Source organism: Oryctolagus cuniculus, chromosome 11 (assembly GCF_051225735.1).
Source record: "Oryctolagus cuniculus isolate XC-2025 breed Fujian yellow rabbit chromosome 11, ASM5122573v1, whole genome shotgun sequence".
Classification (NCBI taxonomy): domain Eukaryota; kingdom Metazoa; phylum Chordata; class Mammalia; order Lagomorpha; family Leporidae; genus Oryctolagus; species Oryctolagus cuniculus.
In genome coordinates this window covers 77761280-77774216 of record NC_142877.1, presented here as the reverse complement: position 1 = coordinate 77774216, position 12937 = coordinate 77761280, and the positions used below count along the sequence as shown (strand labels likewise).

The 12937-nt window shown below is 40.8% G+C and overlaps 1 protein-coding gene across 1 annotated transcript in view; it reads right to left on the bottom strand.

Annotated features, from left to right (window-relative positions):
* LOC100355280 (GLIPR1-like protein 1) overlaps nt 1–11953 on the bottom strand; it is a 42908-nt gene extending 30955 nt beyond the window's left edge. Inside the window, exon 1 of the mRNA XM_089307443.1 lies at nt 11564–11953. Coding sequence (XP_089163569.1) covers nt 11564–11737 — 174 coding nt within the window. The 5' untranslated portion in view covers nt 11738–11953. The remainder of the gene's footprint in view (nt 1–11563) is intronic.
* Between the last annotated feature and the right edge of the window lie 984 nt (nt 11954–12937).

The window sequence follows — 12937 nt, the reverse complement described above, 5'->3', positions numbered from 1 at the left end:
ATGTCCTTTCTCTAGTGATTTTAGCTTATTTGTCAATGATTAATTGGTTATAGATGTGCAGGCTAATTTCTGGAGTCTTTAATATGTTCCATTGGTCCACATGCCTATCTTTGTGCCTGTTTAAGGCTGTTTTGATTATAACTGCACTTTACTACGTCTGAAATCTGGTATTGTGATATCTCCAGCTTTACTTTTTTTTTTCTTTTAAAGATTTATTTATTTTACTTGAAAGTTAGAGTTACTCAGAGAGAGAAGAAGAGGCAGAGACAGAGGTCTTCCATCCACTGGAATATTCCCCAACTGGCTGCAATGGCTGGAGCTGCGCCGATCTGAAGCCAGGAGCCAAGAGCTTCTTCCAGGTCTCCCACACGGGTGCAGGTGCTCAAGAACCTGCGTCCTCCATCACTTTCCCAGGCCACTGCAGAGAGATGAATTGGAAGTGGAGCAGCCAGGACAGAAACCGGTGCCCAAATGGGATGCTGACACTGCAGGCAGCGGCTTTCCTCACTACACCACAGCTTTACTTTTTTTTTTTTTGACAGGCAGAGTGGACAGTGAGAGAGAGAGACAGAGAGAAAGGTCTTCCTTTTGCCGTTGGTTCGCCCTCCAATGGCTGCCGCAGCCGGCGCACTGCGCTGATCCGATGGCAGGAACCAGGTACTTATCCTGGTCTCCCATGCGGGTGCAGGGCCCAAGGACTTGGGCCATCCTCCACTGCACTCCCGGGCCACAGCAGAGAGCTGGCCTGGAAGAGGGCAACCGGGACAGAATCCGGCACCCTGACTGGGACTAGAACCCAGTGTGCTGGCGCCACAAGGCGGAGGATTAGCCTATTGAGCCACGGCGCCGGCCAAGCTTTACTTTTATTGATTAGAATTGCTTTAGTTTTTTTTTTTTGCAATCTCTTGTCATTTCATATGAATTTTAGGGTTATTTTTTCCTAGTTCTGAAAAGAATGTCTTTGGAATTTTGATTGAGATTGCACTGTATCTGGAAATTGCTTTGGGTAGTTTGGACATTTTGATGATATTCATTCTTCCAATCCATGAACATGGAAGATTTCTCCATTTTGTGTGCCTTCATGTTTGTTCCCTTAATTTTCACTGTGAAGATCTTTCACATCCTTGACTAAATTTATCCAAAGCTATTTAATTTTTTATAGCTATTGTGAATGTGACTGATCTTATAGTTCTTTCTCAGCCATTGCATTATGCATGTATACAAATGCTATTGATTTTTGTGTGTTGACTTTTCTAGACTTCCCTATGAGTTCCAATATCTCTCTGTGGAGTCTTTTGATTCTCCTATGTATAGGCTTATATTACCTGCTAACAGAGATAATTTGACTTCCTCCTTTCCCATTTGTATTCCTTTAATTTCTTTTTCTTGTCCGATGGCTAGGGAACTCTTTGGTTGTGGGTGTTCTCCCCTTTCAATGTGATGCTGGCTGTGGGTCTGTCATATATTTCCTTGATTGCGTAGAGATATGTTTCTTCTATATCCAATTTGATTAAGGTATTTATCATGAAAGAATGTTGTATTTTATCAAATGCTTTCTCTGCATCTATTGAGATAATCATTTGGTTCATATTCCTTAATTTTAATGTGATTAACACATTTATTAATTTGTGTATGTTGAATCATCCCTGAATATGAGGGATAAACCTCACTTGGTCTAAGTGAGTGATCTTTTTGACATGTTGTTGGATTTGTTGGATTCCATTAGGCATTATTTTGTTGATGGTTTTTGCATCTATATTTTCAGGTTTATAGTTCTTTTCCTTTGTTGTATCTTTCCTGGTTTTGGAAATAATGTAATGCTGGCCTCATAGAATTACTTTTGGAGGATCCCATCCCATTCTGTTCTTTTGAATAATTTGAGAAGAATTTGAATTAGTTCTTTAAAGATTTGGCAGAAATCAACAGTGAAACCATCCAAGCCTGGGATTTTCTTTGTTGACAGGCTCTTTATTACTGATTCAGTCTCAAAATTGAATATTTGTATGGTCATGCCTTAATTTTGGTAAATTAAATGCATCTGGAAAGCTTTCCATTTTTCAAATTTGATGGGATATGGCTGCTTGCAGTAATTCCTAATGATTGTTTATATTTCTGTGGTATAATTTATCACAACTCCTTTTCATCTGTGACATTATTAATTTTAATTTTGTTCCTTTTATTCTTGGTTAGTTCGGGCCAATGGTTTATCCACTTTCTTTTTTCAAAAACAAACATTTCATTTCACTTATCTTTTATATAGTTTTAAAATGTATATTTTGTTAATTTTTTCCTGAGTCAGTTGTTTCTTACCTTCTACTAATTTCAGGTTTGGTTTGTTCTTATTTTTCTAGGTACTTGAAATGTATTCTTAGATGATCTATTCGATACCTTTCAAAATTTTTGATGTAAGCATTTATTGCTATAAACTTTTCTCTAAACACTGCTTTTGCTATATCCTATATAATTCATTTTCAGTCATGTAAATGAATGTTTTGATTTTTTCTATGACTCATTGATCATTCAGGAGCATGTTATTCAGACTCCTAGTGTTTGTATATTTTCTAGAGGTTCTTTTGATTATTTCCAGCTTTTTTCTATTCTTATTCCATTGTGGTCAGAAAAAGTATGTGATTTCAAGTTTTAAAAAAATTTGTGGAGACTTGGTTTATTGCTTGGTGTATGATATTTTAATAGAATTTACCATACAATGATGAAAAGAGTGTGTTCTACAGCAGTGGGATGGACTGTTCTGTAGATTTCTATTGTGTCCATTTGGTCTATAGCATAGATTAGCCTCACTTTTTTGTTGCTGCGGAATTTTACTACTTGATCTATTTGTTGATGAAAGTAACATGTTGAAATTCCCCGGTGCTATTGTACTGGACCTTATGTCTCCCTTCAGAGCCATTATTAACATTTGTTTTATAAAAGTGGGTAAGTAGGAGAAGAGAAATAATTAAAATCAGAGAAGAAATCAACAGGATTGAATCAAGAAAAACATTACAAAAAATCAGCCAAACGAAGAGCTGGTTTTTTGAAAAAATAAACAAAATTGACACCCCATTGGCCCAACTAACTAAAAAAAGAAGAGAAAAGACCCAAATCAATAAAATCAGAGATGAAAAAGGAAATGTAACAACAGACACCACAGAAATAAAAAGAATCATCAGAAATTACTACAAGGACTTGTATGCCAGCAAACAGGGAAACCTATCAGAAATGGATAGATTCCTGGACACATGCAACCTGCCTAAATTGAACCAGGAAGACATCGAAAACCTAAACAGACCCATAACTGAGACAGAAATTGAAACAGTAATAAAGGCCCTCCCAACAAAGAAAAGCCCAGGACCAGATGGATTCACTGCTGAATTCTACCAGACGTTTAAAGAAGAACTAACTCCAATTCTTCTCAAACTATTCAGAACAATCGAAGAAGAGGGAGTCCTCCCAAATTCTTTCTATGAAGCCAGCATCACCTTAATTCCTAAGCCAGAGAAAGATGCAGCACTGAAAGAGAATTACAGACCAATATCCCTGATGAACATAGATGCAAAAATCCTCAATAAAATTCTCGCCAATAGAATGCAACAACACATCAGAAAGATCATCCACCCAGACCAAGTGGGATTTATCCCTGGTATGCAGGGATGGTTTAATGTGTGCAATATATCAATGTGATAAACCACATTAACAGACTTCAGAAGAAAAACCATATGATTATCTCAATAGATGCCGAGAAAGCATTTGATAAAATACAACACCCGTTCATGATGAAAACTCTAAGCAAACTGGGTTTGGAAGGAACATTCCTCAATACAATCAAAGCAATCTATGAAAAACCCACAGCCAACATCCTATTGAATGGGGAAAAGTTGGAAGCATTTCCACTGAGATCTGGAACCAGACAGGGATGCCCACTCTCACCACTGCTATTCAATATAGTTCTGGAGGTTCTAGCCAGAGCTATTAGGCAAGAAAAAGAAATTAAAGGGATACAAATTGGGAAGGAAGAACTCAAACTATCCCTCTTTGCAGATGACATGATTCTGTATTTAGGGGACCCAAAGAACTCTACTAAGAGACTATTGGAACTCATAGAAGAGTTTGGCAAAGTAGCAGGGTATAAAATCAATGCACAAAAATCAACAGCCTTTGTATACACAGACAATGCCATGGCTGAGAAAGAACTTCTAAGATCAATCCCATTCACAATAGCTACAAAAACAATCAAATACCTTGGAATAAACTTAACCAAGGACGTTAAGGATCTCTACGATGAAAATTACAAAACCTTAAAGAAAGAAATAGAAGAGGATACCAAGAAATGGAAAAATCTTCCATGCTCATGGATTGGAAGAATCAATATCATCAAAATGTCCATTCTCCCAAAAGCAATTTACAGATTCAATGCAATACCAATCAAAATACCGAAGACCTTCTTCTCAGATCTGGAAAAAATGGTGCTGAAATTTATATGGAGGCACAAGAGACCTCGAATAGCTAAAGCAATCTTGTACAACAAAAACAAAGCCGGAGGCATCACAATACCAGATTTCAGGACATACTACAGGGCAGTTGTAATTAAAACAGCATGGTACTGGTACAGAAACAGATGGATAGACCAATGGAACAGAATTGAAACACCAGAAATCAACCCAAACATCTACAGCCAACTTATATTTGATCAAGGATCTAAAACTAATTCCTGGAGCAAGGACAGTCTATTCAATAAATGGTGCTGGGAAAATTGGATTTCCACGTGCAGAATCATGAAGCAAGACCCCTACCTTACACCTTACACAAAAATCCACTCAACATGGATTAAAGACCTAAATCTACAACCTGACACCATCAAGTTACTAGAGAACATTGGAGAAACCCTTCAAGATATTGGCACAGGCAAAGAATTTCTGGAAAAGACCCGGGAGGCACAGGCAGTCAAAGCCAAAATCAACTATTGGGATTGCATCAAATTGAGAAGTTTCTGTACTGCAAAAGAAACAGTCAGGAGAGTGAAAAGACAACCGACAGAATGGGAAAAAATATTTGCAAACTATGCAACAGATAAAGGGTTAATAACCAGAATCTACAAAGAGATCAAGAAACTCCACAACAACAAAACCTACAACCCACTTAAGAGATGGGCCAAGGACCTCAATAGACATTTTTCAAAAGAGGAAATCCAAATGGCCAACAGGCACATGAAAAAATGTTCAAGGTCATTAGCAATCAGGGAAATGCAAATCAAAACCACAATGAGGTTTCACCTCACCCCGGTTAGAATGGCTCACATGCAGAAATCTACCAACAACAGATGCTGGCGAGGATGTGGGGAAAAAGGGACACTAACCCACTGTTGGTGGGAATGCAAACTGGTCAAGCCACTATGGAAGTCAGTCTGGAGATTCCTCAGAAACCTGAAGATAACCCTACCGTTCGACCCAGCCATCCCACTCCTTGGAATTTACCCAAAGGAATTTAAATTGGCAAACAAAAAAGAGGTCTGCACCCTAATGTTTATTGCAGCTCAATTCACAATAGCTAAGACCTGGAACCAACCTAAATGCCCATCAACAATAGACTGGATAAAGAAATTATGGGATATGTACTCTTTAGAATACTATACCGCAGTAAGAAACAACGAAATCCAGTCATTTGCAACAAAATGGAGTAATCTGGAACACATCATGCTGAGTGAAATAAGCCAGTCCCAAAGGGACAAATACCATATGTTCTCCCTGATCGGTGATGACTGACTGAACACCAAGAGGGAAACCTGTTGGAGTGAGGTGGACACTATGGGAAACGGTGGCTTGATCAGCATAGCCCTGACTGTTAATGAACAACTTAATACATTATCCCTCTTAGTAGTTTTTTTATCTGTTCTACTTAATATGACTGGTTTAGATCTGTAATTGGTGCACAGTTATTCTTAAGTGTTGAAAATTAACTGAAATGTGATCCCTGTTGAACATGGTGGTGGGAATGGGAGAGGGAAGAGATGTATAATTTGGGACATGCTCAGGCTGACTTGCCCCAAGTGGTGGAGTTGGAAGCATACCAGGGGATTCCAATTCAATCCCATCGAGGTGGCATGTACCAATGCCATCTCACTGTTCCAGGTGATCAGTTTCAGTTCACAGTTGGTCATGGTGGAGGGACTGGGAGTCAAAGGGAGCACATAAACAAGTCTAGTACCTGCTAACGCTAACCGATGGAGTAAATAAAGGGGAGAGTGATCCAACATGGGAAGTGAGATACTCAGCAGACTCATAGAATGGCAGATGTCCTAAATAGCACTCTGGCCTCAGAATCAGCCCTAAAGGCATTCGGAGCTGGCTGAAAAGCTCATGAGAGTATTTCAGGCATGGAAAGCCAAGACACTCTGGCAAAAGATCTCTGCGAGTGAGATCCCAGTGGAAAGAACAGGTCATCAAAGAAGGAGGTACCTTTCTCTGAAGGGAGGAGAGAACCTCCACTTTGACTATGACCTTGTCTAAACAAGATAAGAGTCGGAGAACTCAGAGGGCTTCCATAGCCTTGGAAACTCATGACTGGAGCATAGGGAGATTACTGATGCCATAGACAGGAGTGTCAATTGGTAAAGTCAACAACAGGAGTCACTGTGCACTTCCTCCTCATGTAGCATCTCTGTCCTTAATGTGCTGTACATTGAGATTTAATGCTATAACGAGTACTCAAACAATATATTTCACTTTGTGTTTCTATGGGGGTGCAAACTGTTGAAATCCTTACTTAATGCATACTAAACTGATCCTCTGTAAAAAAAAAAAAAAAAAGAAAGAAATTATCAATTCCCAACTTGACTCTCACTGGGATTAAACATGACAATAGGTCTGCTCTGATTTCATCATCATTTAAAAAAAAATCATCTATTATTTTTCACTTTATGTTTCTGTGTGGGAGCAAACTGTTGAAATCCATACTTGATGTATACTAAGCTGATCTTCTGTATATTAAGATAATTGAAAATGAATCTTGATGTGAATGGAAGGGGAGAGGGAGTGGGAAAGGGGAGGGTTGTGGGTGGGAGGGACGGTATGGGGGGGAAGCCATTGTAATCCATAAGTCGTACTTTGGAAATTTATATGCATTAAATAAAAGTTAAAAAAAAAAGAAATTTTAAAATTAAAAAAAAAAGTGGGTAATTTGAATTGGATACATATACATTTATTATAGTTACATATTCTTGTGAATTGATCCCTTATTAACACATAATGACATTCTTTGTCTCCTATAACAGTTTTTGCCTTAAAGTCCATTTGCTCTGATATGAAGATAATTACTCTTCCTCCCTTTTGATTTCTACTTGCATGGGATATCTTTTTTGTTTTTAGAAAAATTTTATTTAATAAATATAAATTTTGAAAGTACAGCTTTTGGATTATAGCAGCTTTCCCCCCATAACAACCCTCCTACCCACATACCATCCCATCTCCTACTCCTTCTCCCACCCCATTCTTCATTAAGATTCATTTTTAATTATCTTTATATAAAAAAGATCAACTTAGTATATACTAAATAAAGATTTCAACAGATTGCACCCACACAGACACACAAACTATAAAGTAATGTTTGAATACTGGTTTTACCATTGATTCGCATAGTACAACACATTAAGGACAGAGATCCTACATGAGGAGTAAGTGCACAGTGACTCCTGTGGTTGATTTAACAATTGACACTCTTATGACATCAGTAATCACCCGAGGCTCTTGTCATGAGCTGCCAAGGCTATGGAAGCCCCTTGAGTTCACAAACTCTGACCTTATTTAGACAAGGTCATAGTCAAAATGGAAGTTCTCTCCTCCCTTCAGAGAAAGGTACCTCCTTTGATGGCCCGTTCTTTCCGCTGGGATCTCACTCACAGAGATCTTTCATTTAGGTCATTTTTTGCCAGAGTGTCTTGGCTTTCCATGCCTTAGAAACTCTCATGGGCTTTTTAGCCAGATCCGAATGCCTTAAGGGCTGATTCTGAGACCAGAGTGCTGTTTAGGGCATTTTCCATTCTATGAGTCTGCTGTGCATCCTACTTCACATGGGTTATCTTTTTTCATGCATTCATTTTCAGTCTGTATGTAGTTCTACTGGTGAACTGTGTTTCTTGTGGGCAAAATATAGTTGGGTCTTATTTTTAGCCATTGAACTGGTCAGCAACTCTTAATTGGTGAATTCAGTCCATTCACATTCAAGGTTATTATTGGCAAGTAATGACATGATATGGCCATTTTCTCATAAATTATTCTGATGGTTTCTTTTGAGTCTTCTTTGTTCTTTCACTAGGGGTTTTTCTGCTTTCACCTTTTTTTAAAAATTAATTTATTTATTTGAAGGTCAGAGTTACACAGAGAGAGGAAAAAGAGGCAGAGAAAGAGAGAGAGGTCTTCCATCCACTGGTTCACTCCCCAAATGGCCACAATGGCCAGAGCTGAGCTGATCTGAAACCAGGAGCTGGGAGCTTCTTCTGGTTCTCCCATGTAGGTGCAGGGGCCCAAGGATTTGGGCCATCTTCAACTGTTTTCCTAGGCCATAGCAGAGAGCTGGATTGGAAGTGAAGCAGCCGGGACATCCCATATGGGATGCCGGCGCTTCAGGCAGTGCCACAGCGCTGGCCTCTTTTTTGAGATTTTAAAAATTCATTTAAAAGGCTGATCTACCCACACAGATAGAGGCAGAAACAGAGAGAGCTCTTTAATCTGCTGGTCCACTCCCCAAATGGCCACAGTTGTCAGAGCTGGGCCCATCTGAAGCCAGGAGACAAAAGCTTCCTCTGAGCTTCCCACATGGTTGACAGGGCCCTAAGTACTTGAGCAATCCTCTGATGCTTTTCCAGGCACAATAACAGGGAGCTGGATCATAAGTGGAACAGCCAAGCATTGAACCGGTGCCCATATCAGATGCCAGCACCACCGGCAGTGGCTTTACCCACCATGCTGCAGTGCCTGCTTTATCCACCATACCACAGTGCCAGACCCTCTCTGCATTTTTAAAAATAATCTTATGACCATGCTTTTGAATTCTTTTCAAAGCATTTCATCAATATCCTTTCTTTACAATCCACTGTTAATGCATTATGTACCATTAGGGGAGTCACATGGCCTTCCATGTACATGTTTCTTGTGTTTCTAGATTGATTTTTACGCATCTGTGGAATATCTTGTTCACTTAAGGAGGATGGTTTCTGTTGATTGTAGGCTTTATACCTGGAGATGCACCTCTGGGTATTGCTTCATCTTTAGTTCCACTTAATTTCTGCAATGGAGTCTCCCTATGCCTTCATTTGCTGTAGTTGATGTTAGCCATTGTAGGGATCTGGGCTATTCCTCTGGGTCAGTGCAGTCACTGAGATTACTAGTACACAGGTCTTCAAACATCTCTCCATGGACAAACTGGTGTGATGAGTTTCTCAGGAGCTGGGAGCTAGTCTTGCTGGTATGGTGGGTGTACCTGACACATAGATTCCAAGCCTGTATCTAAGTTAGGCAGTGGAGATGTGAAGACAGTACTGGCTACAAGAGCTGGTGGATTTAGAGACTCCTAGCTATTTCCTAGATCCAGAGTGTCAAGAATTGCAGTAATGCTGGATAGAAGATCTGGGACCTCAGATTTGGTCTGAGAGTGGTTAGATATGTGAGTGACTGGCTCTGTACTAGCAGGCCAAATGGTCTAAGGCCATGCTCTGTGCAGCTACTTTAGGTTCAAGCATTGAGTGTACAACAGTATCCAAACCTTGGCAGCTTCTGAGGGTGGGGCTGGAGCTCAGGGCCCTGAGACCCTTGCTAGGTCTAGGCCAACCACAATCCAGCAGATCATTGTATTAATGTGTGTTCAACTCAGTACTTAAAGCCCTATTGGGATTCCTGGATAGTGAGGTATTCTGGGCCAGACAGATTTAAGGAGTACCTGAGCTCAAGGAGTATGTTCTGGGTGGGACCAGGGTAATCCAACCTCTGTTTGTAGCTGGGGTTAAGAGTCCAGAGTGACAGTGAGATAGGCATGATGGGGCACTTCTGGCTACAACCACTGGGGAAGAGGAAGTTGGTGTGTTCATTGTCCTAGCTTTCTCTGTGTCAAGGTGAAGTAGCTGATTCACAGTTCATAGTGAGCTCACAGTGCCAGCAAACTTCACCCACCCAGATGTATGCACAGTCCAATGCACTGACTCACTTTCTAATGTGTCCTCCATATGCACTTTGAGAGTCATTGCAGTCTGACTAGGTGGGTGCACAGGAATCCAGCTTCAACCTGTGCTGTTTCATGTGGTCAGAGGCAAGTCCTTGGTGCTATTACATCTGCTGTGGCCTCACTGTCACAGCACAGAGTTCTGTGTGTGCCTGGGCCCTGGGGTTTCAGCTTCCCTGCTGTGCCCAGTGGACATGTAGGGCTCAATCTTCCCTGGTTAGAATCCAGGGATGTCTCTGGAAAATCCAGGGAGGCCTCTGGAAAGAACACAGGCAAGAGTTTCTTGTGGGCAGATCCCCTCTCAATATGGCATCTCCCTGCAATCATCCCTGTTCTGAGGAGTGGTTCCCCTCTGAAGTCCAGGAACTCTGAAATGTCCCAGGAGCACTCCTCAATGAGCCATTGATATGTCACAGCTGGATACCTCTCCGGGGAGAGTCATCTGGGTGAGAGGTCCACACAGATGGCTCTGCCTATGCTCTCCTGCCCACCTCGCCCCAGAATAGGGAATGCCCATGCCTGGCTGCTCAGACACCAGCAGGATTGGCATTTTTCCTTTTCTCCCCTCTCCAAGCTGCTGTGCCTGTTATAGATGTTCCCTTGTACTCCTACTTCTCTGCTACTGCCTCTGGCACTCTTCCTGCAGCACTCATCTCTAGTCATAGCTGCTTTGGAGTCTCTTGGTGGAGAAGGAGGCAAATACTAGATGTCTGTATACAGCCATCTTGAATCTCCCTATATCTTTATTAATTTCAATAATATTTTATTTCTCTTTCATTTGCCTATGTCTGTAAGTGCCCTTGCATCTTATTAATTTGCTCCTTTATCATAATCTAATGGACATTTTTATCACTTTTTCCAGTTTTTGACTTAAAGTCTGTTTTATACAAGTATAGTCATTCCTGCCTGCTTTTAGTTTCCATTTATGGGGAATATTTTTCTCCAGTCATTCACTTCTTCTCTATGTGCATTTACTGGTGAAATGAGTTTCTTCTGTGTAGCACTAAGTCTTGTATCCCTCTGCTATTTTTTTAAATATAAAGTATTTTGTGTGTACAGTATGGGAAATTCCAGAAAAACAACGAACAAATCTATGCAATGTGGCTATAAACCTTAGCAATGAAAATCAAGCAACTTCCAAACCCGGATATCTTCCCTTCTGTTCCCCATGGAGCTCAGTCCAGGCAGCCAACAACTTGGAGTTCTCCCCTCTCTCTTCCCTTCCACCATGACCTTGGAGGAGACAGCCCAGCCAAGGTGTGATTGTTTTTAACTGATTTAATTCAAATGCATGGGTCTCCCAGATACCTTAGGATAAACCAGAGACAAGGGCGATCAGCGCCGGTTCTTTCCTTACCATGAATTTCATGTCGGCCGCAGGGGGGCTGACTTTGCCGCGCCATTCGTTGTGGGTTTTGACGCACTCGTCTATAAAGTGAGGGTCTGTGATAGATGGGACTTTGAGAGATTCAGTGGTTACCAGATACAGACCTAAGGTCCACAGGCAACTCAATTTCCTCTTCAGAGACATGGAAAGACGCGGAGGGTGCCCACGCTGCGCGGGCCGGTTAACGGCTCGGCAGTGCCTTTTCCCCGCCCCGGGGACCACGCTCTGTCTCCCTGGGCTCCATCCTCCTGCCCAGGCTCGAGCCCAGCGCGGGGACGCCCCGCAGGCAGGCTGGGTCTCCGAGGGAGGGAGACACCACCCGGATTTGTTGGCAGCAAAGCCCCGGGCGACAGAAGGAAAGCCCTGAGAGCCCTCTGGGGCAGAGCTTCAAGTGCTTTCTGTGGCTGAGATGAGGACTTCCTGCGGAGGGCGCCCGGGTGGTCGTCCCCCTGACGACGTGCAGGCTGCACAGGGTTAGGCAAAGAGCAAGGTGAACTGAATGCTGACAGTGGGCCCAGGCCTGTGCAAAGCATTGTGTGTTAGCTGGACTCAGCTTCCATGTGCAGCTTTTCTGTTGTTTCAGATAAACTGCAGCACCACGTTGCTCTTTTCCTTAGAGACTGGGAAGAGAGGAAGAATAAGGGAATCTGTCTATTTGGTGACATTCTGTCATCCTAAACCGGCACCTCGTCAGACATTTAGTAATTCACTTCTGTTTTCTTATTCACTGCCTAGATAAAAAAATCTATTTTTATTTGATTTTAAGTCTACTATATCAGGTATAATTTTGTCAGTAGTCAACTAGTATTTTTTCATGGTTTTAAATGATATTTTCTCAGTATTTATATCTTTCAATTAAATACTTTTACTTAATGATTTAAGTTGCTTGAAATGTCATTTAATTCAAGAGGATAGATATTTACATGTACTGAATATTCAGCCATAGTCTATTAAGTTTGCCAGTAACAAACCAAAATTGAAGAACTCCATGTTGATGAAGGTACTTTTTGCTTTTTAATAGAAAACAAAATTAGACAGTAAAATGAGAAAATGCAAGGATCTTATTGACAATTCTAGTGGATAATAAGGAAAATATTTCTGGTGGCCTACTATCTCCAAAGCAGAGTTTCTATTATAGACTACTTTAGAATTACACAGAAAGATACTTCTGAAAGTTTGTGGAAAATGGCATTAAAAGATACATTGATTTTGGTACAAAATTTTTTGGAATCTATAATTTTTTCATAATATACATTTTCCATGAACATCTGAAGAACCCTTGTACATAGTCCAAAGACATAAGTTTATGTGTGTATACGGATATAAAAATATGTGATATATGTG